Source organism: Puntigrus tetrazona, chromosome 10 (genome assembly GCF_018831695.1).
Source record: "Puntigrus tetrazona isolate hp1 chromosome 10, ASM1883169v1, whole genome shotgun sequence".
Lineage (NCBI taxonomy): Eukaryota > Metazoa > Chordata > Actinopteri > Cypriniformes > Cyprinidae > Puntigrus > Puntigrus tetrazona.
In genome coordinates, this window is record NC_056708.1 from 11,052,303 (window position 1) to 11,079,802 (window position 27,500).

At 37.9% G+C, this 27,500-nt stretch overlaps 1 protein-coding gene across 4 annotated transcripts in view; it reads right to left on the bottom strand.

Annotated features, from left to right (window-relative positions):
• The window catches only part of cltca (clathrin, heavy chain a (Hc)), a 33,012-nt gene extending 5,896 nt beyond the window's left edge, over positions 1–27,116 (bottom strand). Inside the window, exons 1-26 of one of the 4 annotated variants that reach the window (XM_043249945.1) lie at positions 26,822–27,116; positions 19,464–19,671; positions 19,115–19,117; positions 15,920–16,188; positions 15,442–15,603; positions 15,013–15,126; positions 14,251–14,424; positions 10,364–10,561; positions 9,925–10,125; positions 8,792–8,944; positions 8,582–8,704; positions 8,290–8,427; positions 8,045–8,209; positions 7,780–7,960; positions 6,244–6,407; positions 3,859–3,984; positions 3,635–3,777; positions 3,065–3,299; positions 2,604–2,726; positions 2,225–2,370; positions 1,881–2,064; positions 1,601–1,793; positions 1,346–1,503; positions 541–813; positions 292–459; positions 1–38 (exon numbers count right to left, since the gene is read on the bottom strand). The exon at positions 1–38 is cut by the window's left edge and continues 112 nt beyond it. In XM_043249945.1, the coding sequence (XP_043105880.1) occupies positions 1–38; positions 292–459; positions 541–813; positions 1,346–1,503; positions 1,601–1,793; positions 1,881–2,064; positions 2,225–2,370; positions 2,604–2,726; positions 3,065–3,299; positions 3,635–3,777; positions 3,859–3,984; positions 6,244–6,407; positions 7,780–7,960; positions 8,045–8,209; positions 8,290–8,427; positions 8,582–8,704; positions 8,792–8,944; positions 9,925–10,125; positions 10,364–10,561; positions 14,251–14,424; positions 15,013–15,126; positions 15,442–15,603; positions 15,920–16,188; positions 19,115–19,117; positions 19,464–19,671; positions 26,822–26,863 (4,082 nt within the window). In that variant the 5' untranslated portion in view covers positions 26,864–27,116. Of the gene's footprint in view, positions 39–291; positions 460–540; positions 814–1,345; positions 1,504–1,600; positions 1,794–1,880; positions 2,065–2,224; positions 2,371–2,603; positions 2,727–3,064; positions 3,300–3,634; positions 3,778–3,858; positions 3,985–6,243; positions 6,408–7,779; positions 7,961–8,044; positions 8,210–8,289; positions 8,428–8,581; positions 8,705–8,791; positions 8,945–9,924; positions 10,126–10,363; positions 10,562–14,250; positions 14,425–15,012; positions 15,127–15,441; positions 15,604–15,919; positions 16,189–19,114; positions 19,118–19,463; positions 19,672–21,229; positions 21,425–26,821 lie in introns of those variants that run through there. The other 3 variants (XM_043249943.1, XM_043249946.1, XM_043249944.1) reach the window with 3 other exon arrangements.
• Positions 27,117–27,500: the final 384 nt, after the last annotated feature.

Below are 27,500 nucleotides of genomic sequence, written 5' to 3' on the forward strand. Positions count from 1 at the left end.
TCTGCCCACAGGTGAGCCTGCTCCACGGCCCTCAGGACCTGAAAGAGAAAGAAAAGAAGTCAAGAAGTGAAGGAGACAGACTTTGTGCTTTGAGACCATCTGTGCGTTGCAGATGATGATACTAAGAGAATATCAGATTACGTGTTGAATTAAATTAAAGCTGGAGGGGGATGATGGAAGAAGAAATCAATGAACTCCTGCTGTTTAACAGAACCAAGCAAAGGACACACAAAAAAGGAGTATTACAAACCAGCATCTGAAATAACAATCATCCTTAGTAGTGCTGTGTACCTTTGGGATGTTGACTCTGGACCAGAAGAGTTCCAGGTGTTCCCTCATCTTCTGTGGTTTGAATTTAGAGTAGAGGATGGCCAGCTCTGTGAACATGCCCATGTGAGCGCGCTCCAGCCCCAGCGCTGCCTCCAGCATGGTGATCAGCTCCTCGAAGTAGCCACGGTCCTACAGAGAGCATTTTAGAACCATATAGTTCAATTCCATTTTTGGCTAGTTGCAGAAACTTCTTGGAGGATCACAACTTGCCTGGTAATAATTGATGAGCTCTTCTAGTTCATCGGCGTGAACCACGATGTGAAGGCCGCATATCTGAGCCAATCTGAACTCTTTCCCATCCACACAAGCGAAGCACACCTCCTTCCATGTGCGAGTACTGTTAGCTTTGCGGGCACCGTCCACAGCAGCTTGATACTCGCCCAAGTGGACCAGGGTGGAAGCCAAGCGGCCGAAGTTGGAGACGTTATTGTACAGAAGTTTGGCAGCCTCGTACATCTTCTCGTCATAGCAGCGATCTCCAACCTGTGAGCAATAATAAACACAGTTACACAATATATTTTTTTATACTTGTATAACAAAGTAATCTTTGTTAACTAAAACATTATGAAATTGCTTTTGATAAAATAAAACATAAATGGTTTTGAAAAATAAAGCTGTTTACCTTTGTTACTTTTACACAATATTGAAACTAATCATGACAAACTACATAACGTTGGAAAAGCCTGAGACTCCAAAATAGATATTTTACCACTTTTTTATAAAAAAAAAAAAATATATATATTCTACATCAATAACAGGAGTTCAAACCTTTGCAACAGAAAGCCTTGTTAGTTGCCTTTTTCCCTATCACGCTTTAAAAATCATAAGAAATAATATCACTTGAAAACTTCCAATCTCAAGAAACGCACATATTAAAAATACCAAGTGTTTTGAAAAAAATAAAAATAAAAAATAATAATAAAATAATAAAATACAATAACAGCATTTTAATAATATAACACTGTTATAACACATTTAAGTATTAAGGAATTCATAAAACACAATTCTGCGTTACCTGCTGGATGTGTGCATTATTTGGTCCATTTATAAACTCCTCCAGTTCAGCGAGACGGTTGGTTTTGGCCAGTGCGAAGATCAGCTCTGTCTCCACATATGACTCTCTGGCCTTCTTTCTAGCCATCTGTAGAAACTTCACCAGATCCTCCCAGTTGCCTAAAACAGGAAATACAGTCATGAATACAGAATCAGAGGAAAAATGCCATTAAATACAATCATTTATTACATGGAACTAGAACTGAAGCGGACGTACCATTATCGGAAGCGACCTGAACCACCTCCATGTAAGCCGAAGGGTCATCAGCCTTGATGTAGGAGTCAATAGACTCTTTGACAAGACCCTTTTGCAGCTGAGCCTTCGCCAGCTGGCTCCACACAGCAGGTTCATTACAGCGTTCCGCAAACTCATAAGCCCGGTCCAGATTACCAATGTGCTCAATCAGAACCTAAGGGGTTCAAAAAAAAAATAATAAAATAAAATCAGTTCTCTCCTTATAAGCCATTTAATAAATCTGCGTGGCTCAAACACATACCTGCACTGCAGAGGTGTTGACATCAAACTTCCTGAAGATAGCAAATGCCTCCTCGAACAGCTCGCTGCTGATGGCGATGTTGGCGATGTCTGGGGCGTCGTAATTGTCCAGACGGTTGATGTATTCCATGACACGGGTGCGGTCCGCTTTGATGGCTGTCAGGATGAGCAGGTTCTGCAGGTTTCTAGGAACAGGACGAAGATTGGACTTCAATTAAACAATTGCATTAAAAGTTTGCACAAACCTATTTGGGCAAGGAATTTCGTGTCCATAAAAGTCAGAAAACACAAAAATATGGCCTCTTCCAAATGTGCATATGTTAGAATATTTTTGGGCTTATGCACCTGTGTTCACTAAACACAGAGTTGTCCAGGACGATCTTTTCCAGCAGCTCAATGAGTTCATTGGGCAGGTCAGCAGTCATGAAGGCCTTCACTGTGACGGACACCTCCTCTGGGTCCTGAGTCTCTGACAGGGCTGTCTGCACCACCTAAAGACACAAATAACAACTTGATATCCAAAAAACATACAGGAAGGTCAAAAGGGAACCAGAATGTACTGCAAAAAACATCTTGGATGTCAATTAAAAATTCAACAAATTCAAGTGAAGAGAACACTCATCTATTAATGTGAAGTTAATAAAACATGCAGATTCAATTACTGTTTGTATGATCCATGTTTGTGTATCGTGAGAGATTAATGTACACGCATATATATGTGTACCTGGTCAATAAGGGGCCTTCTGTAGGGATTGGTCTCCACAAGCACACTAGCCCAGAGCTCCGGGTCTCTGCGGCGCACCAGGTAACGGGACAAGCTCTTGAACAGCGAGTTCTCATTGCACACCTGTAGAGAAAAATAAAAATAAGATATTTATTTCATGCTTTATATTGTTGTTTGGTTGTGACAAAGTTTATGGAAATGCTTAACTCTTTTACGGTTACACCTATGTTGCTTATAAGCATTCATAGTACTAGAATATTAGCCATTTATTAGTGATAATTAAGCACATATCAATGCCTTATTCTACATCCTTTATCCTACACAATGCCTAAACTTAACTACCTTACTAACTATTAATAAGCAGCAAACTAAGAATTTATTAATAAATTCGTAGTTAATAGATCTCAAGTGTTACCTAATCTTAAGTGTTACCATGTTTATTTATGGACAAGCATACTAACGTTGATGAGCTCCTGGTCGCACTGTCCTCTCTCGTAGGCCACACAGGCCAGGTGAGGGTCTCTTTTCTCGCAGTATTTCCCCACCACACGGCTGTCGTAGTATGGGTTTTCCCGCAGGAAGCGTTCTGGGTGGTTGTTGCTGTCAATGTAGATCTTGGCCAAGGCATTGTGGGTAGCTGGCTCCTCACAGCCCTCGTGGATACGAGACTCCAGCCATGGCAACAACAGCTTCAGTCTGCAGAAGAAAAACAAACAAACAAACAAAAAAAAAAAGAACTCTAAAAGCAGTTTATGTTTTTATAAAAATTAGTAATTTCTCCACTTTGCAAAATGACTATATATACCGGATTGCAACTGTTACTGCTGTTTGTTTTCTTTGTTTACTTGAGCAATCAAAGTTTCATCTGGAAACTCTCATGATGTACACAAACAAATGATTAAACATGACCTAAAATAAACAGAAGCATCCTGCAGTAGTACTGAATCCAAGATAGCATAACATCATCGTCTCCACTGCTTTGTTTTGATAGCTTTTGGTTTGATATTGACGTTTGGATGCGATGTTTATACCTGTTTCTCTTCTCCACTTCTGCCACCAGCTCATCGGTGGAAAACTGGCCCCGCACAACCAAGATCAGGTTTTTGATGACGTCCTCGGAGCAGTCAACATCCAGGAGACCTCCAATTACCACAGGAAGACGGCATGGGTTCACCTATACATGCAAATGATCATTTACTGTTTGTTCATTGCTTGACTGCAGAGGTTACGCGAGCAGTAAGTGAAGGTTACTCACCTTTTGCACATAGATTTCGATGTACTTCTGCAGGTTGTTTCGGTACAGATAGAGTACAAGATCATGGACGAAGTCGAAGCGATCACACACAATAATGAGGGGCAGCTGGTCGGTGAGTTTAGCTTCCTGTCAGTCAAACGATGATTAAATTAGAAAATACGTCAGATGCCGGACAAACAGCAGTCATGTGTTCATTATTACAGTCAAATCTCCTGCTGTTTTTGAATGTTTAAGAGTAAATTCTAAAATAAATTTTTATGCAAAACAAAGAAATACTTAGGATGATTTGACTGTATTTGTTAAAAATAAATATTACTAAAATGACAAAATTATTAGTACTACAAAACCCCACCAAGGAAAAAAAGTAAATATTAAAGCAACAAAAGAGTTCTGCAAAAACCTACTAATTCACAATTTAAAATAGTAAATAATAAAGCAGTTCTATAAAACACTACCAAGTAATTTATATTTAAAAATAAACAATTTACAATAAAAACTAGTTATGCAAAAACCTACAAATTCATTAATGCAACACAAACTAGATCCATAAAACAATCCATATGAAAAAAAGGTCTATATTTAAAAATGTTTATATTAAAACAATAAAACATTCTCTAAAAACAGAATTAAAAAATTCACAATTTGAAGATTAAAAAAAAAAGCTGAAAAAAAAAAAAAAAAAAAACCCTTACAAAAAAAACAAAAAAAAAAACCATGACAAATTGAAAATGTTATAAACAGGGCTTGAGGATAACTGAGTAGTCCGCAAAATGTTTTTTTTGTTTTTAGAATTGTGTGGTTAGTGGTTAAAAGAACATCTATAACTGAAAACAAGGCTTGAATGGTCGAACTTTGAGATGGCATTACTGCTCCCCCTGCTGGCTAAAACATTCAACTATTCTTTTGCCACACAGTGCAGTTTACAACACATATAGGATTAATGAACTGGGATTGTACAATTCACTCCACAGAAACGCCACAAATCAACCTTCAACACATGAAGCGTGTCTACAGAGATGTACAGAGGCTGAATATTTGCAGTGAAGCCTTAAACAAGACTATATTAAACTTGAACAAGTCTCAAAATCATCCCACAAAGCTGGTCTTTTCAGGATCCACCCTTTGAAGCTGGCAGAGTCCAACAGTGAAGTTAACTTTATAAAGTCTGACTCTGGTGGAATAGATTCTGAAAAAGACAGAGGCTTCCATTTCTGCAGAACATGGTCACCACAAATCAACCACAGCCAAACACACATCAACACACTACCACAAAACCACAAACTCAATCTCAGCCCGGTCACTCGCTATGATTTCAAGCTCAGACCAAGAGAGGGTTGTTCCCAGCAGTCAATGCTTTTCGAAACCTCCCTGTATGTGCGTCGCACACACCAATCCCAGTATTAATCCTTCAACTGACCATTAGGAGAAAAGAAGGGATGGCAAAAGAAAAGAGAAGGGAGTGAAGTAAAGAGAGTCTTGTAGGGTTAATTTACCTGATACAAGTCCTGAGCATCCCATAAGTACAGAGTAAAGCACAGAAGATAACAACAGCCACCATCAGGATAAAAGAGTGAGATCAGCTCCCTAAAACTAGAAAACTACTGCCATGTGGCTGCCTGATCTAAAAGGGGATAGTTTGTTAATATAATGGAAGCTGTATTGCATTTTTCCTTAAATTTCCAATATATTAAATACATTTTAACCAACAGTTCGTAATAGATGTAAATCAATGTAAGGGTTCTGGAGGGTTTAGAAGCAGAAATCTGAAGCTGGTATTTTTGTTTGAAGATACTGAATTATTCAGTAAAAACTGTATATTATTTGAGCTGGAGGGTTTTCCAAATCCCCATTTTAACTTTTCAAAGTAGACAAACTTCTGGTTAAGAACTTCTGACATAATTCAAACAAAGTTAAGAGTATTGAATTAACTTCACACAAACATAGCAGGTGATTGTATGGGCAATTACAATTAAGCAATTAAGTTTTACTTTGAGACTATTTTGACTGAATCGCTTACTAACCTTAACTGTATAATATTGAAGAAATAAATGATAACCGGTAACTGACATTGGCAATTGCCAAAAATGGTGTTAACAGAGTTTGCATTAAACCAAGAACATTCCTTTATCATGAAATGGTTAAGATCATTTCCATTTAAAAAAAAAAAAAAAAAAAAAAAAAAGCCTGCTTGCATCTGAAATTGCAAAAGGCTTGCATGTAAATGATAAAAGACAGATCAGTAGAACAGAACAAAACAGGAAATGTAATGAGAAAAAAAAATATGGAAAGAGTTTTAACAGATGAGAAACTAGAGAATATAATGTGCTTTTTGCGGTCAGCTATGGATCATTTCGAGGGGTTTCACTGACAGAGTCTTGGCAGTACCTTAAGAAAGTTCTTGACACGTTCAGGGTCATAGCAGTTGCTTTCCCGACAGATCCGCTCCACCTCTTTGATTTGGCCCGTCTTGCATGCGGCCTGGATGTATTTGAAATGCACCTCTGGGTCCTGGCTGAAGTTCACAATCGAGCCAAGGAAGTAGAACAGACCTGCATCCAACACAGAACAACAAATGATGCTTGACTGTTACTGGACAGGGTTTGGGTTAGGGTTTAATCTGTATGTTGCATATATGCAGATTCTGTGTGATGGGATTTTTTTGTCCTTTTAAAATATTTTAATGTTTCTCAGAGGAAAGTCAAATGGGTTTGGGACGACATGAGGGTGAGTAAATGATGACAGGGTGCACAGACCCTTTAAATTACCGATTAGGCTGCTACGTTTGCATGAGCATTGCATTTCCATTAAAATTTAGCTTCTTGTCAAAAGCACTCTTGCTTTTGCTGTCATACGAAAAGCCTGAGGGATTGTGGGTGGCCGCAGGCCCTGTGCCGCTGCCTGCTCTGATTGCCAAACCTTTTGTCCTACTTAGCCCAGAACGGAAGGCTACATGCTGCTCCACACACAGAACAGAGCCATTACACGGCCAAGATACCAGTCAAATTGTGTCTGCACTATGAAAGGCAACCAGCAGAGTGACCACGAGTGTTTACGTACAAGTTTAAATACACTCAAGTGACTTTCTAGCGGTGCCTGCCAACAGAATTCTATGGCCTGCCAGATATATCAAGAAACTACATGGGCAATGTATGCTCTAAGTGGGATTCAAAAGCAGGAAAACTGTTGTGTTTATCCAACACATTTTATTCAGTTTTATGGTTTTTGAATGTACTTTATAAACTTTACAGTTGTGATGATAAGGCTACTGGTTTAAAGTGATAGGTCACCCAAATATATAGAGACAGTTTCATTTTTTGGTGAATTATTCATTAAAGATGATATCTATTAAGATATTCAAAATGAGTTGCAGTCTTCAAAAAACGTCTGCTGGTGACTTCAAAAAACGCTTGTGCAATTGGCAAAGATATCCTGAATTGCTTACTTTAAAAGGGAATACCATTTAAATGTGTGACCCTGGAGCACATTCTTAAGCGGCTAGGGTATATTCATAGCAATAACCAAAAATATATTGTATCAAAATTATACATTATTCTTTTATGCCAAACAGCATTAGGACAAAGATCATGTTCCATAAGAAAAACTACATTTGTGTAGTAATATGCAATAGAAAACTTATTCAGCTTTCAAATGATGCATGTCAATTTCATCAAATTGTGATGGTTTTGTGATCTTTGTTTTTAATCAATGCTTAAAGCACACAGCTCTTAATACAACTGCTAAAAAAGCAGTGCAAAAAGACAAAGATAAAATAGATGCATTTGATCAAGTCTAATTAAGCCTTTTCTTATTTAAAAAAAGAAAGTTTTAATTTTCCCTGATATTTCAAGGTTGCCCCATGTAAAAGTGGTTGAACTTTCCAGTGACATCAGGTTAGTAAATCATGAAGAATCTAGTTCTTACCCTCAAAACTCTTGAAAGACTCAAAAAGTTCAGTGAGGGACTGGGTAGTCAGCTGCTCGTGATACTTGGAGGCCACCTGGACACAGATCTGAAGGTTCTGCCTGATGTTAGCAGATAGCATGGCTCTTAGACACTCCAGAGAGTCCTCCACTGACAGAGCACCAAAAAAGTTCACCAGCCACTGCAGACATTAAGAGATACAGGATGAAAAAGGTAACTTTACTTTAATTCAGCAGGATAAGAACTTAAGGAACTTGTTGGGTACCTCTGGGTTGAGCAGGTGTGTGTGTACGACAGCTCGTTTGATGTCGTACAGGTCAGTATAGTGCTCTAAAGCCCTCTGCAGAAGCCCTGCTTTCTCACACAGCTGGGCAATGTGGGCACGATCGTAGTTAGTGAACATCTGATTTCCTAGGATGGCATCTGCAACCTGCAAGAGACCATTTTGCTTAAATCGTCTAACACAATGACAAGAAGTGTATCCAGACGTTTTCAGTGTGCACTGTATACCTGTGGCGCATGCATCAGGTTCATCTCCAGCAGACGGGTCTGCAGTGGACCTTCTGATGGACGGTTGTTTTTCAGAGCATCCAAAAGGAAAGACGTGCACTGCTGGACCAGGTTATACTCCATAAACACGTCAACGATCTGGGAGAAAAACACATTTTTCAGTCAATGTCTTTCTGAGCTCCTTAAATAAGTCTTAAACAGCCTCTGGGTCATTTGGTTTCGGTCTAAATTATTTGAAATATTTCTTCTCAACCTCCCACTCCTTTCTCCTCCTCTCCTTCTCTGTTCTGACCTGTGTGATGTCAGCAAGAGGTTCCTCATCCTGAACAAGCATCTGAGCAAACTGCAGACCCTGATCCGGACTGATCCGCATCACGTTCCTCAGCAGGAAGATCCAGTCTGGAGTGTAGCCCACCTAAAAACACCAAATGAGGTATGAGTATGTTTGTAATTGGAGTCCATGTGTCATATAACCTTAAAATGGCATGAACAGTTATCTTACCTTTTTGGCATACAGTACAATTTTGGGAAACTGTCCGGTTTCTGCGAAACACTGAATGACTTTGTTGGGTACGTTGGCCCTCAGGTAGACACTAAGAGCAAGAGTGGGGTCCACAGATTTCACCAAATCGCCCAACTCCTCTGAGCATTCAAGCTGAAGAGAAACAGAAGAAATTTACAATTAAGTTTAAATACAATTTAAGAATGTGATGCGAATTCAAAGTCATTTGATTCTTAAAAACGGGTTCTTTTGACAAAATGATTAGTATTAGTAGTGATTCTAATATGCTTATTTCGTGTGAAAATATTGTTATTATATATCAACAACATCATCAATGATAAAAAAAATAAACAGTTATGTTGGACAGATTAGACTGTTTAAAAGCATTTGGTTTAAATATAATCAACTGTAACAACATACAAGATTTTACTGTAATTTATGGTCCATTTAATGCATCCTTGCTGAATAAAAAAAATAGAAAAACAGATCTCCAAATTTTTAAATGGTTGTAAAGGAGGGTCCAACTTTAAAGTTTCAAATTAAAAAAACGAACAAAAAAAAAAAAACATTATTTTATATATTGGGCTTTGTGTGTATTTTTCTGTTCAGAATATTTCAGGACTGAGCACAGCATCATGGTCCTCAACTAAGTCATGCTTGTGGAACAACATAACGTAACTTCAAATCAACAAATCAAAGTTGAAAGATGTAACTTGTTGAGGCTATGAGAAAGAACATTTTATTTCAGTTATTTTAAGTGTGGATCGTAAAAACACTGACTGGAATGAAACCCAAGACTTTCCTCTGTGCTTTAGAAGGAAAAAACCCAAACACCCCTCGCCCCACATAACAAACACATGACATCACATCTAAAGCAAACATCTTAGATAACAGACACACACATTCACACACAAACACAGTCGTTCTCACAATCTGCACAGTCTGTTTTCACACAGACCCCTTCTTTGTCACAAAAATATGGAGGCATTCTTTCTGTTTGTGAAAAAAAAACATGCGAAGAGCACACCCTGTTCCCTGAGCCTCTCGCACAAACACACACACGCTTACAGAGGAAGAGGCTCTTGTGCGTGTGTGTGGAGATAACCATCTCCCCTGCGACCTCCTCCACATACCTTATCCTCCTTCAGCCATTTCTCCAGAAGCTGTTTGCGGCCCTGCTGAAGGACGGGTCTGCACAGCTCCAGAGACTCAAACTTGTTGAGCTGGCCCTGGTCCAGCAAGATCCCAAAATACTGCAGGAGTGGGGATGTCTGGCCGGGCTGGGCAGGGACACCCTGGAACCGGCGGATGGTGTCAGGAGTGCGCAGGATACCCTGAGATAAACAAGAAGGGAAACATTATATAATAATGTTAAAATGCTTATTATATAAAAAAATATATATAATCATTATAAAATAAGCTTAAAATTATTCCATTTTATTTGTAATGTCATTATATATATATATATATATATATATATATTTATATATATATATATATATATATATATATTTTTTTTTTTTTTTTTTTTTTTTTTTTCATATTACAATATGAATATTCAGCCCTAGTCACCTTTGGAGCATTAGCGGCCACTTTAGCTGCCTCTGAGTAGTTTCCGGCAGCGAAGAGGTTGTTAAACTTGCGGGCAAACAGCTCTTCGGCTCCTGCCAGATTATTTCGGACCGCCATCCGTAAAGCCAGGTCTGGATTCTGCAGCACATTGGTGATGTACTGGATGATATTCTCCTCCTCAACACACACTGACAAAACCTACAAAACACACATACGCAAAACTGAGTGATAAAGTTCAGAATTTAAGTTTGCAATTAATAATTTACCTTCAGACCGACAAAAAGGAAGGCCAGACAAGATGAGACACAATCTTTCAGAATACATTTCTATTACATACAGACAGCCTGATCAGAAAAAGATAGGAGAAAGAACGCCATTTACACACAAACAGTAAGGTTTTTGAATTAAACATTTACTAATGTCCTCATTCTCCGATGTAATCAAACTGCGTAAGATCACGCGTGTTCTTGGTCAGAGCATTTTGATTGGAACAAGTAGAGCTGTGCATAAAATTCCATGTTATTCTCTTTCACACTGAAATCATCATACATTGCAACTTTTACATTATGAGCTTTACAATATGCTACAGCTGGTGAAGGTCCGCTCACGAGTCAGTCTCCACCATCTTATGTTTGAGTATGTGCCCATACTTGCCTCATTATGCGTCAGGAAGTGTGTGCTACAGTCGTGAGTGTGTCAAGACCTTTTTTCCCCAAGGAGGTTGATGTAAAGATATTAATGTTGTAAATAATTTTCATCTCCAAGCACAAATGGATAATTTTGCTTCATAAGACTTCAATGTAGCAGTATATTAATTACAAAGTAAAATTTCACAAAAAACAAAAAACCTTCTACTAAAGAAAAAAAGTCATCTTACATGGCTTGAGGGTGAGTAAAATGAACAGTAAATTAATTTTTGGGGTGATCTAAACAATATTTAAACAAAATTATTTTTGCTGTTATTTTAATTATCGTTTTTAACTATTTTAATTAATTTTTTTTGGCTAATCTATTTGCTAATATAGATACTATTATTACTACAACTTATAATTGCTCAATGTCTCAGCAGAGCTTTCATGTAATTTAGCATCTTCACAGGAAGGAGGCGCAAATAGGAAATTCCGTTGGTAGTTTTTTTGGACACTTTTACCCACATAAAAGCAGCTGGAACATCCATCACACACACACAGCACAAGTGATCTGTTATATAATATCAAGGACCCTTAATGAGAAAACGTAACACCTCGTATCAGCTGACGTCCTCACACAGAAGCTAAGGTGCATACTAATGCTTGTCTCTAGTATGTAACACGATCGGATGCAGAGGTGCAGTGAGACGTAAAAGGTGTCCGCTTTCAACCAAGATGTCACTGCTTTGACCAAACATCTTGCATCTTTTTTCCAATAAAATTGTACTGATGAGATCTCTTGGAATTAAGGACCAGCCAAAAGGTTGTTTGAAAAATGCTTAAAGTTTGACACTATTACTGTAGATGTTTAGAGACAAGCTGAAACCGCCAAAGCCCATCAAAGCATAATGTTCTGCAATTTTTCTCTGGAGGTACAGTACATATTAAAGCCTAGAAAGGATGATCTCCTCAGCTACTAGGATGAAACACGGTCATGCACAAACCAATAAAACAGATTTATGATGCTTAATGCTCGCTTAACTTGCGTGAACACGGATTACACTAGACAAGCGAGGCCAACTTATTATAAACAAACTGAGATTAAAACGTTTCCCCCCCAGTCTGGAACTAACCAAGATCACACTGTAAATTATGTTGTAAGTGTTTGTATGCTACTGTGTGTTCTAGATCTGCATCAGCAGGTCAAAGTCACAGCCGTTATTCTGCATGGATGAACATCACTCTTTGCTTAAACCCGCACGTCCCACCCCCAGCAATATGGGTCAGCTCGCCCAAAGATGGAGGAAGGCAGAGACACTAAAGTGGAGTAAAAATAGAGCAGCTCATTGTGTCTATCAGCTTTCCTCCACAAAGAGGCAGTGAGAGAGAGAAAGAAAAGGAGAGGGCAAGTGAACGGGAGATTACACACGTGTGTGTGTGTGTGTATGTGTGACAGACAGAAGCTGCAGTGGTCCACGGGGGAAAAACGCTGCATTGACGTCAATAAAAGCCCAAGGCCTGAGGAGATGATGATAGTAATAATGAATCACTCCTGATGAGGACACCAAACAAAAACATCTGCACAGAGAGCATCCCAGTATCAAGATAATACCCATCCCAGTTTCTAAATAATTTGGACATCTATATTAATCATGACAACAACTATAAAACAAAAAATTGTTATTTTTAGTGCATAACTAAAAACATATCAAATAGACATTTTGGTAAGTCAATTTTATAGATTACTACTACAAATTAATTCTTAATATTATTAATTATTAGTAGTGTATTACTAATTATTAGTTACATAAAATCTGATTTTTTTTTTCTGCATGAGCTGCCTAGGGCCTGAAGTACTACTAGACCAGATATTTAACTTATTGAGAGTCATGTTGCAGCAGTATAGTAGAGCTCATCAAAAGAAAAAAGGGAGGGCAAAACATGATGTCACAGAAGCTGATGATGCACCCTGCCTACACGCACTGTGATTGGCGGTCAGGTTCTGCCTCTGTTAACGTGAAAGGATTTAGGACTCCAGTCAATGCCTCCCACGGCAAGATCACATGATAACTGACACTTTTTTTTCTCTCTCAATCCGTCTCCCTCTTGCATTCTCCGCAGCTATTTTCAGTGAAGGCTCTCTCTCAAGGTCACTCTGCTCACGAGTGCAGACGCAGCTGGTTAGAACCTGACTTTTCATCACCCACCAGTGCTGACTGGTGCAGAGGACAGGAAGATGGAGAATGCCAGTACGATGAGGGGAAATGGAGACAGGAAGAGAGATCTGCATTCCTTTTCCTTTACCTAAACTTAAATAGTATTCATACATGAAGTTTATTCTAACACCAACGCATCCATAATGTACTAGATCTTACTACCAACAAACATCAACGCATTAACGCTATGCCTTTCACCTTTGTGATGTTGTGCATGGCATTGTTGGTTGACCGAGATCGAGGTTCTGTATTATTGACAAAGGAAACAGTGCTCTTCAGGTTCAGCGTGACACAGTTTGGATTGGCTTTCTGTCACGCACTGAATAATTCAAGACTTTCTCTGGCATGGCTGGAAAATTATTTACACGCTCTCGGGATCCATTAACAAGCTCATAATGGAGTATTGTGAACAGGGAGAGCCACCAGACAGGAGCGTTGACTCACCTGAGATACTGAACACCTGTTTATTTATAACGTTCTGGGATCCTGCAGAAATGTATCCTGCTTTGACATTATCTACGCATCATAATGCTTCTTTTGACTGTGATGGTCTTGATCTGCAATTTTAAGTGGAAATTTAAGAATGAGAGAGGCTTTAAGCTATGCTGAGAGGAAATGAAAAAAGGTGAACCATGCAGAGGGAGGATGGGTAGTTTCCATGTCTCAGTAAGACGAGGGTATTAAATGTTCTGCCTCTGGGGTAATCAGCTGAGTTGTGGCGTGTCCTCCTTAGATTCCCTCTGACAGAACGTAGATCCAACCGAACATACACTTACAGAGCTCAGCAGTGCAGGATTATAGTCACACGGCTGCTAAAAATTTTAAAAACTGACACTTATTACAGCTGGAGCGTGTCATTTTTTTCCCCAGAGTAAATATCCTTCCTCCTAGCCCTGTTTAATATGCAGAGACAACTATAAGCAAGCCATCTGAAGGTTGGTAGTAAACTTGTAAACACCGTGGCACGCTTATCATTGCTCCGTTTAATTCACCTGTCGTTTACAACAATTGGGATAATCTGAAATTAATGTTCAGCAGGTACCTGTCCTTTTCTGTTCACACCGATGATTCCAGATGTGGCTTCGTGGGGTGCCGTCACAAAAATGGTCTCTCCGCTGATTCTGTTCATGTAGATGCAGGTGCCTGTCTCCAGGTCATACAGATGAATGTAACCGTATTTAGTGATGAGAAATACGACGTCCTGTTTGGAGCTGATCTGTGTGACAAGAAATATGTTCCAAAGATGGTCAGTTCAATTCTGGGTGAATTTATGAATGTTGGTAAGATTTTTTGTTTTTGTCCGTTTCAAACAATTATCTTATGCTTGAATAGCTTATTTAAATCAAAAATAGAGTAAAAAATAGTATTATGAAATATCAGCATGATTAAAAAAAAAAAAAAAAAAAAAAAAAAAAAGATATTATATATATATATAAATATATAATGTCATTTATTCCTGATAGCAAAGCAGAAGACATATACATATATACACACACACACACACACACACACACACACACACACACACACATTATATACTACTATCACATGAATCATATGATCCTTAAAATCATTCTGTGATTTTATATCATGTTTTCTGTGAAACATAATATGCTGTTTTGGTGCTTTAAAAACATTTCTTGTTATTATGAACAGTTGTGATACTTAATTTTTTTTCAGGTTGCTTTAAATGAAAATTAAGTTCAGAAGAGTGCATGTATTAACAAGAGACATCCAGTAAAGGAGAAAGAAAGAAGCAAAGTAATGCCTGCTTGACTGTAAAAGGGTCCAAGAAGTCACATACCTGCATGGCTACAGGGAAGTCATTCTGTGCTTCTGGAGGGAAAAACACATCCACAGCTTTTTTAGGGAATGGCTGGTTGCCGGTTGGTGGCGTCCCTACTTCAATAATGTGAAGCTGCACAATAAAATCTTTGGTTAATTTTATGATTTGAAGTAATACACATTAAATAATTCAAGTGTAAGTGACAAATTAAGTGATCATCAGTAAATAGCTCTGGAGAATAATAAAAAAAAAAGCGTACATTTGAAACTAAAACTAGTAAGTTAAATGGCCGGCCTCTTCCTCAAAAACTACACCCTCCCAAAAAAAAGCCCCAGCTCAGACCACTTCCTCTCTTTCTTAGGAAATTCTGTTAGGAATACATAGTTTATGCCTCTTGGCTGAATAAATAATTTGTATTTAATGCAATTAATACATTTGGAAACGCACCTTTCCTCCTGCCTGACCTCGCACAGCAAAACAGAAAAGAGTGGATTCTTCTGCATTTCCCTCCATTTTAAACTGTCCAAAGCCAGCAGCATGACCCTCGATAGGCTGTGACACCTTCCTTTCAACCGAGTAGAGCTGCATGGCACCAACAACTCGGTTTTGCTGTAACAAGAAACAGAATACTTGAGAAATTTGAAATACACCATTGATTCATCATCCAACATTTGACTGAAAGACAGACAGCCAAACAAATAAAATAAAACAAGAACTATTATTACTACTATTACTACTACTACTAATAATAATAATAATGACTATAGAGTCAATAAAAGAAATAATTTACAGAACAAAAGAAAAAAAAATTGAAATAGCAATAGCAAGAAATAACAAAAATGACTTGAGCTTGTGTATGTGCAGAACAAGGGCAATAATGTGTGTACCATAAATCCACAATGATTATTTAAAATGATTATGAGACCTGAGCAGAAATGCCAATGAGTAGCAGCCACTTCTGCTTGGCATCGGTGCGGTAGTTGATGATTTGACACCCTGCCAGGCTGGAATGTCTGTCAAACACTTTGACCGGTTGAGAGTCTCCCTCCATGCTCCAATGATAGACGGCGTTATCGGTCACCAGGGCAATGGTGTTAAGAGAGATCCACTTCCAGAAAGTCACATCATCAGTCATGGTGTGGGCTTTCATCTTACTCTTCATCTCGATGTTAAAGATCTGAAGGGTTTTGGCAGCTGGGAGAAATAAAGAGGAGAAACGCGATGAAAAAAAAAAACATTTTGTATTTACACATATTGAATTGAACAACTGAATTAGATTACAAAGACATCAGGGCAGAAATATTGTCAGTCATGGCTGGAAATGCATCAGGCAAGCCCACCATGACAGCTCATTCAGCAGTTAAGACAAATGAAGCAAAGCAATCAAAAAGCGAGTGTAGAGAGAATTTGTGAAAGGAACATGATGAAGACAACTGAAATTAAACATCAGAGACTGATTTCATCTAAGCACAAGGCTTACTGCACACTGTGACTTGCGAATAATGTGTTATGGGAAAGGAAAACTTGGCGGCAACTCACCTGATTTGCTTCCAACCCATAATTTATAAAAACACTAATCTAATTACTTCTTTCAGGCCCCAGTTAATCTGAACTTTGCATATCACAACACTTAAGACAAGGATTGGAGAATAACACAAAAGGTTTCTAATGCCAACATGAAATGCACCCGTTTTTACTTTTCCAACATGGTTTTAGTATCTTTTTTGAAGGCCATTTGACCAGAATGTCGAGGCAGACAGTCAAGTTCACCCAAAATCCCCCAATTATCGTTATTCGCTATTATTTTAGTAACCTTCATATTAACATTAAATTGTAGAACCTATTAGCATGCTTTTATGTACAACAGCAGCCCAAAATAATGCCTGAATATTGAGATATGAAGGTTAATGTTTCCCCAGTGAAAATTAGAGATAGTCAATTATAATATATGTAAATAAATAAAAGTAAACAAATGAAACACACAAAAATGGTGTATTAAGGAATTAAATGCCAATGTCTTGGCTTTCTAGTCAAGCTTTTTTTCTTTGTGCTGGCAAGTCGCAATGAAATGGAAGTGGTGACAGATTATTTCTTCCATATTAGGATATACATCTGAGAGACATAGATTATCAAAAAAAAAAACTTAAAATAAATCAAACAAAAGGGAGGACAGGGATAGGTTCTACCTGTCAGTTGTTAATTGGATTTTGAGATGTTGCTGTTATGCTTAGAAATCGAAGAATATCTGAATAGCAGCTTGAGAAGTTGGCCTATGATTGGAAAAGTACTCTGCGATTGATCAAGGTTACGAAAATAAGAAGAAACATATACATGCATGAATCAGTCCCACTAAGATCAATAACATGCATTTGGAAAATAGATTGGGTGAATTTTCATTTCATGCCGACTTGAATTTCTGCTAGAACTAATCTAAGATTGCAGGATGCTGTGAAGCTGATTACTGCAGGTCAGAGTTTAGTGTATGTGCATTGACAGAAGCATAAATGACCATTTACAATCATTATGAAACCTGACAACACCGCGTTTCAGGCCTGTGTGGATAGATTCCCATAATATAACCTAATAGACAAATCACATGACAAATGGGGGAGCCAGAGCATTAGAAAATGCTAAATGGATAGATGGGTTTTAAATCCACATTCAATATTGTCTCTACATAATAAAGGAAGCAAAAACACCACTATAGCCCTAAACATACTTAACAGAAAATGACAACAAAATCTTAACCATAAATATATGTCAAGGAGTTAAAATCCTGCTTCATAAATCTAACTTAATATAGGGTGCCATTCCAACCAAACTCAACTTAAGACCTTAAATAACTGGTTTATGTCTGTTTATTTGCAGTGTGAATAAAGACCAGAAGCAGGACAGAGCAAGTCAAGAGTACTTCAGGTTAAAATATTGCTCAGGATATTTGCTGGTTGATTCATACAGGATACTGTGAACCCAAAATAAGCTAATAAAATGGTCTGTAGCCACAAACAAGCAATTGATTAAAAGCTAATCTAATTTTAAACTGCAACAGTGACTGTTCTGGCTCATTCACTGCTCTTTTTTTCCTTCTACTGAAAAGGCAAAGCATACCGTTTTGATGCTACAAAAACTTTGTTCAAGCAGACAATTTGATTTATCATTCCATGTCACCCATTAACATTGTTTAATGTAGCAATTACAATTAATAATGCGCTAAGAACTGGATAGATGACTATAAAATAGACAGTTCTTTCAACTCTACACGGGCACTGAGATTAGTGTAAAAAGCTACTGATATTTATTCAAACATCACTGATATCATGTTGGTGAAATTGCTACCTAAACAAACTGCATAGTGATTAAAACCTAATGGACTATGAACTACCACAAAAACCATAAAGCTACGAGGCTACCTTTACCCTGGTTCATTTACATGGACTTGAAGTTTATATGGAGAGGCTTGATGTTAAGATTACAAAGTGAGGGTGGAGAAAAGCGCTTAATATGGCAAGCACTTACAATTAAAATTAAAACAAAGAGAAAAGCAAATGTATGCCCAACAATATTTCAAACCCCAGAGAGAGAAACATATGTCTATAGAAATCAACATGATGTGAACATTCAAGCTATGAATTTTGTGAAAGTTAAATCCTGTTTTGCCAAAGTGGGTTAATTATGTGGTACATTGTTGGCTAAACAGTCTTTATCTATGTAAACAATATCAGAGAGATGCCAGGACATGTTTGCTTCATGTTGCCTATCATGGCTTGAATTTGCATGGGGCCTAAGTCCGAACCTTGAGGCACACCGCTCCTATATTTACAACAGCAATATTGTTGATTTTGAATTTGCCATTGTTCTCACAACACATTCATTACAATTAAGCTCAGAAATTTTTTTTCATATTTATGTTTATTTGATCAAAATATAACCTTTTTTTCACCCAAATGGTCAGGAGTAATGTGTATGTGTAGTATTATTCATACATTCTTCTAGCTTGAAGTGAAGGCTATAGAAACACCTACACAAGGTTAAGCATTGAGGCCAAACAACTTTACATAATGTTCATTTTAGAAACAGGATTATAACTTTCACAAATCATTGTACCAAAATGTTAACTCACCGTCTGCATACACATGAGAAAGCAGCAACAAAAAAGGAAACAAAACAAAAAGACAAAGCAATTATGGCTGCATGACAGAAAATACACAACATATCATGTTACTGTAAGCTAAGATGTAGCCTATAATGAGGAAAATGCAAAAAACACTTGATACAGAAATTGGTCTACTTTAATTTAAACTAAAAAGGAATTCTGGGTGAATGAATGAAGCTAAGAAAACAACACACTTATTTTCTACTTTAAAAAACAATGGATTGGATCAGTCCTATGATTGAGTTGTGCTAAAAATGCAATCATTACAATTAGGTTAATATGAGTATCCCTTTTATGTAAAATGTATATCTCCTACCTTTAAGTGCTATGACTTTGCTCGCAGGGTTCATGATGGCGCTATCTGCAGAGATGGGCCTGCGGATGGGGGTGTTTGGGTCCGCCATGTCAATGATCACCACTTGGGCCTGTTCTCCAACCTTCTCCCGGATACAGATGAACTTATCAGACTCCATCGTCAGGGTGCTGAACCCAATGTTGGCTGGGTTGATCCCTAAATTTTGGAGCTAGAAAACATAGACAAGTCTTATTTACTTAAGTACTTTATCTTGTCATTATACATTACTATCACTCTATTTGGTGCTGTTCAGTGCTCTGACACAATCTGTATTGTTAAAATAAAAGTGACTGACTGATTCGCTTTAAACTGAAATAATGTGTTATATACTAATGGAAATTAAATATTCAAAAATCCTAAACTTCACAAAAGGAGGAATGCTTACTTAACTATACCAGGGTTTCACTTTGACCCTGTGAACCTTTCTGAGAATTGATCCAAGAAAAATCAACGACTATGTGTTCCACACTCCAGATTAAAATGGATCTGAGGCATAATTTACAAGAGATAAAAAAACTGTTACAACAAAGTGCAACTTAATATGAGATTAGCATTTCAACAAGAGATATTTTTCTTAAAAAAAAGAAGGCACAGGACCAGTAAAACCCCTCGTTTCCCTCCCCACTGAACCAAACACATGGCACATTTGTCTAATGTGGCCTTCAGGAATTTAATCTCAGGGACAAACAGAACAGAACATTTTTAGACATTTTTAAACAAGACTACATACTAATATTTTGGTTCTAGAAATCCATACAATTAGCAATCTTGAATATGTAACTATTTGGACATTTTTGGCCAATATTTATGCATTTCAAAATTACAACAGGGTAAATACTAATATTTTTCTTATTTTTCTAAATCATTTAAACATTGTCATTCCACAATTCAACTGAACAAATCCTTCCCGTTTTTAATTTCAGTTAGTAATTCCCACTAAATATTGATGAACTAGATGAAATTTTAACATGTGCACAAAAAGAAAGAAGTAAATAAAACTTTTTTACAAGCACACAAAAGCTCGGCATCCTGAAAGATCAGAGCAGAGTCGAAAACACTTCCATCATTTAATAGAGCACTTGAACATCCTTAGATGTAGAATTACCCTTAGATACAAATAACATCAGACTTTCCTGGCATAATGCACACAAAAAAAAAAACAAGACAACAACCAATAACAGCTAATTTGAGGTTTTTCATAATAAAAATGCACAGTCAATTATTAAGCAATCAATCTTTAATAGTTGCCTTTTAATTCGACTATAGTCAAATGCTAGATATAAGTCACATTTTTACCAATAGATTTTAACGCTCAACAAACACTGAACACAAATCTGCTAATGAAGCTTGTTTCAGAGATGGTTTCAATCTTATAAAATGACACCTTTCAGGTCTTAACTATTAGAACTAAACCAACCTAACCTAAGACAAGACTTGGGTATCAGTCAATTACAGACAAAAATAAAAGTCAGCGGGAAGCCAACTCAGTAGCAGCACACCAGCTGCCTTAGAAGTCTGAGTCACCAAAGGCTTGGTCAGAAAGACCCTGAGACTGAGAATAAGATCTGCACTTCCACAGAGGAAAACATTGTGATGAGCATGCTGATAAATGCTGATCTTTCTTGTACAGTAAATTGGTCTAATTCTATGATTCACAGTATATGACTAAGCACCACTTGCAGACGAGAAAACGCAGTGACACCAAATCTGAAAAAAGACAGACTTACATTTGAAATGGGCTCAGAGAGGAGCAGAGGAGGAGGATTTAGCGAAGGAGACATCTTGACTTCAGGAATTTTCAACTAAACTGACTGCTGGATCTCTATAGACTCTTCTATGACCAAGTCAGATGGCTAAAAGGCTGAAGATGCATTTTGTAGCCAAAACCCAGCCTTGGTTTTTATCAGACAGCAGACAGATCTCGAATACCAGTGTGCTCAGGCAGAGGCGGCAGTTGAATTTGTGACACTCACATATCGCAAATCTTCGATTTTAATGCGCCGTGCACCAGCTGCAATCACATGTTGATTTACAGAGATCAGAGCCGACAGCTGGACACACAGGGATGAGAAGTCTTGGTCTTACGTAACATCACTTACAGCACTGAATGATGCTGAACAGGTGGAATGTCCTCTTTGACATTAACAAAGCTTTTAATGGTCAGTGTTTAGCAGTTAGTTGCCAAGGTGCTCTAAGCTATGCAACTAAGTCCATTTAGTCTAAAATCCACCTTACAAATTTTTTTGCATTGCATTTTGAGTTGATAATTATCTTAAATAGCTTGAATGTACTATGAAAATTCATCATTATTATTGTGATAATATATTCTGCTTAATATTATTGTGATAAAATATTCTGCTTAGTCTTCCAAAAATTGGAAAGTGGTGCAAGAAACGTTTGGAAAACATTTAAGATCATTTTCTTTGAATGCTTTGACAGCCAATAGTCCTCATCTGCTTTTATCGTCAGAACTTCTGCTTTTGTATTCTACAGAAGGAACAATGTCATATGAGTTTGAGATGACATGAGGATGAGTAAATGACGACAATTTTGCAATTTTGCTATTTTGCAACTGACAAAAACTACAATGGGTTATACATTTGTATGTCTAATACAAAAGTTGTTAAATAATAAACATTACTAATTATCGAAAAGGGTGGCAAGGACTTTTGTACTTTAATTTGATATAGCTAAATTACTAAACTAAGAGACTAAATATTAACTGATACTAGACAGTGAAAACTTGCATAAAGCATTTCATTGCTGGCTAAAGGTATCTTTTGCTCATGCTGCAGCTCTCGGGCCTAATCAAAGAACAGTAAGGAACAGGAAGCACATTTTCTAGGAAGAGCTCAACGGAATCAGCAGCACCTTTTATCAATGAAGAGCGGACGTCGGCACACCCGAAGTCACACCCACATTCCTTTGTCATGCGCCACAGAATGCCACATCATCATTACTAACCAAGAATTGAGAAATAAATAAGAACTCAAATTTTACTTGGGCTAATTCAGAATTTTCCAATTTATTATTAAACAAAGCTATTTTGACTGTAGGAACCCAGTGAAATCCTTTAAAAGAACAAGTAAGAACAAATGCACATATTTTAAAAGAGAGAGAAACAGACAAGATAATACACAGAAATATAGAATGAGAAAACAAATGACAAAATTAACAGAATTGAACAAACACTGCTACTAAGAGAACAGTAGCCTGCTCACGCACGTTTCTGTGACCTTTATTACTGCATCTCGCAGATGACATCACACTTGATGACATCGCTACTGCACAGGCCGTTCCGATTGGCTGAAGAGAAACCCTGCCCTCGTAAGCTCCCAAAACGAGACGCTGAAGCAAACGTAAGGGAAAGAGCTCTCGCTGCTGTAGCATCAGCCTTAGGCCAAGCGTGATTCATCCACAGCATGTAACTGCTGCCTGCTTCAGTGATGTCTCAGACATGCCCAAAAACTTTCCCATTGGGTAGCTCCCCCTCCATTCTACGAGAACATGCTGTGTGGCTCGAGAAACATCCACTCGAAAATAGCTGGCCAGTTCCTTCCTGGATTTTTGTGGACAACTCTGGTCGGTGCAAAGGAGGAAGTGATAGTCGATTTTATCCTGGCAAAGAATTTAAATCAATAATTGCTAACTAATAACTATTTTTCATGCCAGAACTATTTTGTCCAAGAGGAGAATACTGACTACAGTGAGAAAAAAACCCCAAAAAAACCCATAACATTATATACACACACACACCATGCTTGTGCAAGACCCGATATACAATACAGGTAAATAATAGTATTATTCTTTAAAATCAAATCAAACAGACACTGTAGCACACAAATTAGAATTATCAAGTGAATCAAGCATTGACAATCTCTCCCCTGTCTGCTGGTGTACTTGACTTCCCATTTTAGACTGTTTATTTTACAACGGTTAGATAAAGATCAGTGCAGCGAACCTCACCAGTTAGCAAACGACAAGCTAGACAAAAGATAATGGCATAAACAGCAGATGAAGAAAAAAAATGCCAGCCATTAGCTGAATTATGAAACCTCTTAACAGTGCTTTGCTAGTATGTATACATTGAGATTTATTCAAACAAAAGATTGAGATGCAGAGCACAGGAGTAAGTTTACTTGTACACTAACTAATAAAGTTGTGTATATTTAAACATCTTTATAAAGTGCCTCTATTAGGCCATTTCTCATATTACCTTTTATGCAGTTTTGTAATGTAATGTAGCTGTATGTTAAAGAAAACGACAAAGTTGATATTGAATGCATATCTAAAACAATTAAAAGCATTTCGTCAGAAATGACTTAATACGGGCAATTTAACATTAATGCATTCAATTATTACTTTTATTTTGCAGGTGCAATAAATTGATTAAAAGTGACATACTAAAGATCAAGTTTTAAAAATTTCCCTTTTTTTTCTCTTTACAATTTTTATTAATATTTTTTCTTTGTAAATAAATTAGTATGAAAGATATTAAGCAGCATAACCATTTTCAACACTGCAAAGTTAATGCTTCTTGAACAGAAACATCAGCATTTTAGAATGATTTTTGAAAGAACATGTGACTAAAGAACTAAAAAAAAATTCTGATTTAAATTATAAAAATATTGCACTATAAAAAAAAAATACACAAACATACATTTTTAGAGGCAGGATCATGCGCATGTGCATCAATTTATTGGCAGCATTCTTAACATACTGCTCCACAAACACACACATAACATGCTATCATCACTCGTCCCCTGCTGTCACTTTCACTGAGCATCACCAGCGTGGCGTTCCCTTAAAAACTGCTACAGACACTTGACTTTACAGGGCTAACTTGAGAGGTTGCTCTGTTATGCTGACCTACGCTATTTTCAAGTGTTCGTGCATTTAGCACATTTCTATGGGCAGGCTTTGCTTTCACAAATCTTGACAAGTGTGAGAAACGTTTAATACTTGACGCGTCAAGTGCTTCTCTGAGCCTGAGCAGATAAATTCAGCATGTCGTTTAAATTCATGACTTTTTTAAGCGGTCAGCACATTCTTTTCTCCAACCTCCTGTGCTCATTTAACCCTTTTCCTCCTCCGTCCAGGGAGAAATGGCACCTTGCTCAGCACAAAACCCCGATAGCAGAAGGCTCGGGGAAGGATACACAATATGCTGAGGCTTGCAACACACTGCCACTGTCCTCCATAACAGGAAGCTGGGACCTATTGTGTAGAAGGCTAAATCAACATGTTAAAAGCTACGACCATATGACCATAGCTGACATGTGACCAGCCTAGCAGGTTCAGTATGGACAGCAGAGCGGGAAAGTGAAAAACGAACGAGCACAGAATGCCCTCTGAATCAGAGTTCATTCAATGCTGAAGAGTTTAAAACGGATAAGGGATCTCCATCCACACGAGATAGTCATGTGTGATCAGCAGGGTAGAGTTCAAAGATCAGATGCACTCGCAGGGCTTCGAGGTAATGTATTAAACATCATCACATAAAGCACACAAAAGCCATCTGCAGATCATCTGACTGACTTGCCCCTCTATCATGCTTATGTTACTCTCAAAACAAAAGAGTAATTTACTTAAGTGATGATATGCATCGAAATCAACGCACTACAGGTTATTAGAAATAACTAACTTGCTGCGCTTGCATGCATAGCTATGTGCAGCCAGCTAGCAATCCTGAAAATGATATATTGTATTACATTAAAGCAATCATTGTCTGGGTTTTACAGCTTGCACTGCTTAGGTAAGGCAATTGTAAACTGATAAATCGGACGACATATTACATATAAGCCCGCTGGCACCTGTATACGTGAAATCACCTAGTAAGGTATAATACATTAAACTATAAATTATGTATATGGAAACAGGAGCCCGTTATGGTGGTTAAACACCAGTTTGATGAACATACCTAACGTTACACTGTTTGTTTTGCCATAGAGGTTTCAGCAAACCATAATAAAGCTGCACTGTGTCAATCAGACAACATGAGCAAGTTTTATCTTAATGATAGTGTGTTCCTTGTGCCATTTAGAGCATTATGCCAATGACTCCTATTGTACCCTGACCATTAGCTGGCACTTCACTGGAAAAGTGCTGCGCTACATTTGCAAGTTAAAATACCACCAGAGGGTTTCAGGCTCTTTTTGGCCCATTATAGTCTTTACTTTTGCACTATTCTGGGATCAGGATCCCAAAATCTGACAAACTTGTATAGGACACAAGTACAGTCTGCACATTAATATTATGGTTTCCGTATTAAAAAAACAGCTCTGATGTGGACAAGTGCTCAGTTACTACACACAACTATGGCAAGTGACAAACACAGAGCGTTGCAGGCCTGACACTGTGTAAATATGATGCTCAACAATAGCTAATTGATCCAGCACTTGGACTGTTTGGAATATTATGACCTGTGTCAAGGACACAGAAGCAACAATGCTCTTAAAAAAACAAAAAAAAGCACCCAAAATGTCTATGATTGCTTCAAAATGCGTTACATGTATGACTGGTGATTAAAATTAGTTATACCAAGTCCAAAAGGCCTTTAATCTAAATCAGAGCCTCAATTGATGCAGAGTAAAAGCGAGCAACATATGGGTTCAGTGCAAATAATAATAAAAAAAAAAACTGCAGAGGCATCATGGGACCATGCACAGGTCTATAGGTGGGGCATTTTACACCTGCTACCTGAAGCAGGTAATCTCGACACCTCAATCACAAATCTGTCTTAATAAAATAGGACAGGGAATAGGAAAATAAAACAAGACTGAATCCCTTTTATCTTAAACAGTGATTAATTAAAAAAAAAAAAAGTCAATTTAAGTTTTCCTCTGCAAGAGGATTTTTTTTTTTTTACGAGGGCACAACTAGGGACAGTTAAGTAGTTTTTTGCATACCTGTAACTGAAAATCTCAATATATTCTAGAAAAAAATCAATTTAATTTTCCAGCCAAAAATCTTTTTTAAGCCACATTATAGTATCAATGCACTGCATTTACACCCCTACGTATTTACATAACTTAACCAACCCCCTAAAAGACTGACGGATTGTGCTCGAAAATGCTGTCTGGAGAGGTAGCTCGATGGGTTTCATTCGTGACACAAGCCAGAGTATTTATTATTCAGCTGGTTTGGTTAACGCCGACAGCAGCTAAGCTAACTCCCCTGCTACTACTACAGCTGCTGATGGGAGGTCATATTCGCCGGGGAATGGGTTACTACAATTGCTTATTTAAAAAAACACTGACGTTTTCACTGTAAACTCGTAATAAAATAAACGAGTCAGTCGTTTGAAGAGGTTTCCTTACCTGCAGGTGTTCCTGGAATCTGATGGGCAGGATTTGAGCCATGATGGTGGTGGTTCCTCTTCGCTTTCCTCTCTAATTCCTGCTATTCTTTCTGCCTAATCTAAACTACTCCAGAGCCGGGGATGAATGGAGGTGGTCTTGTGTTTTTTGGGGGGGCAGATGAACCGGGAATGCGTTAGGTTACTCTAGTCGCCCGCTGAATGTAAATGAGGCGCTTCAACTCCAGAATGTCAACCGCCGCTGAGAGGAACTCTAGAAACCTGCAATGGCGGCGGAACCCGTCCGGTGGAGAAACGCACCGGAAAGAGACGTAGACCTCAATGGAGGCGGAGGGATACGTGTACTGTGCGGGAGAGGGATTTTAGTTTGTTTGATGACGGAATTTGACTACTTAGGTGCAAAATGCGCAGATATATATATCGCGGATGCGCTATGGTTATATTCTGAAACGGGAGAAGTTAATAAGATTAGTTTGAGCGAAAAGGCTGCGGGTACTAGTTCTTTACGAATCGCCCTTTGCTTTTTTGCCACATCATTCGTCCTCGTGAATTGACGTCAGTTCCGATATTATTTCTCATGTTTTATTTGTATATTACAGGCAGGGGCGTTTCTAGCCTTCGTCAGTGCTGGAGAGCGGTACTTTGGTGTAATGGCGATGCTTTGATTGTCAATTGATGGC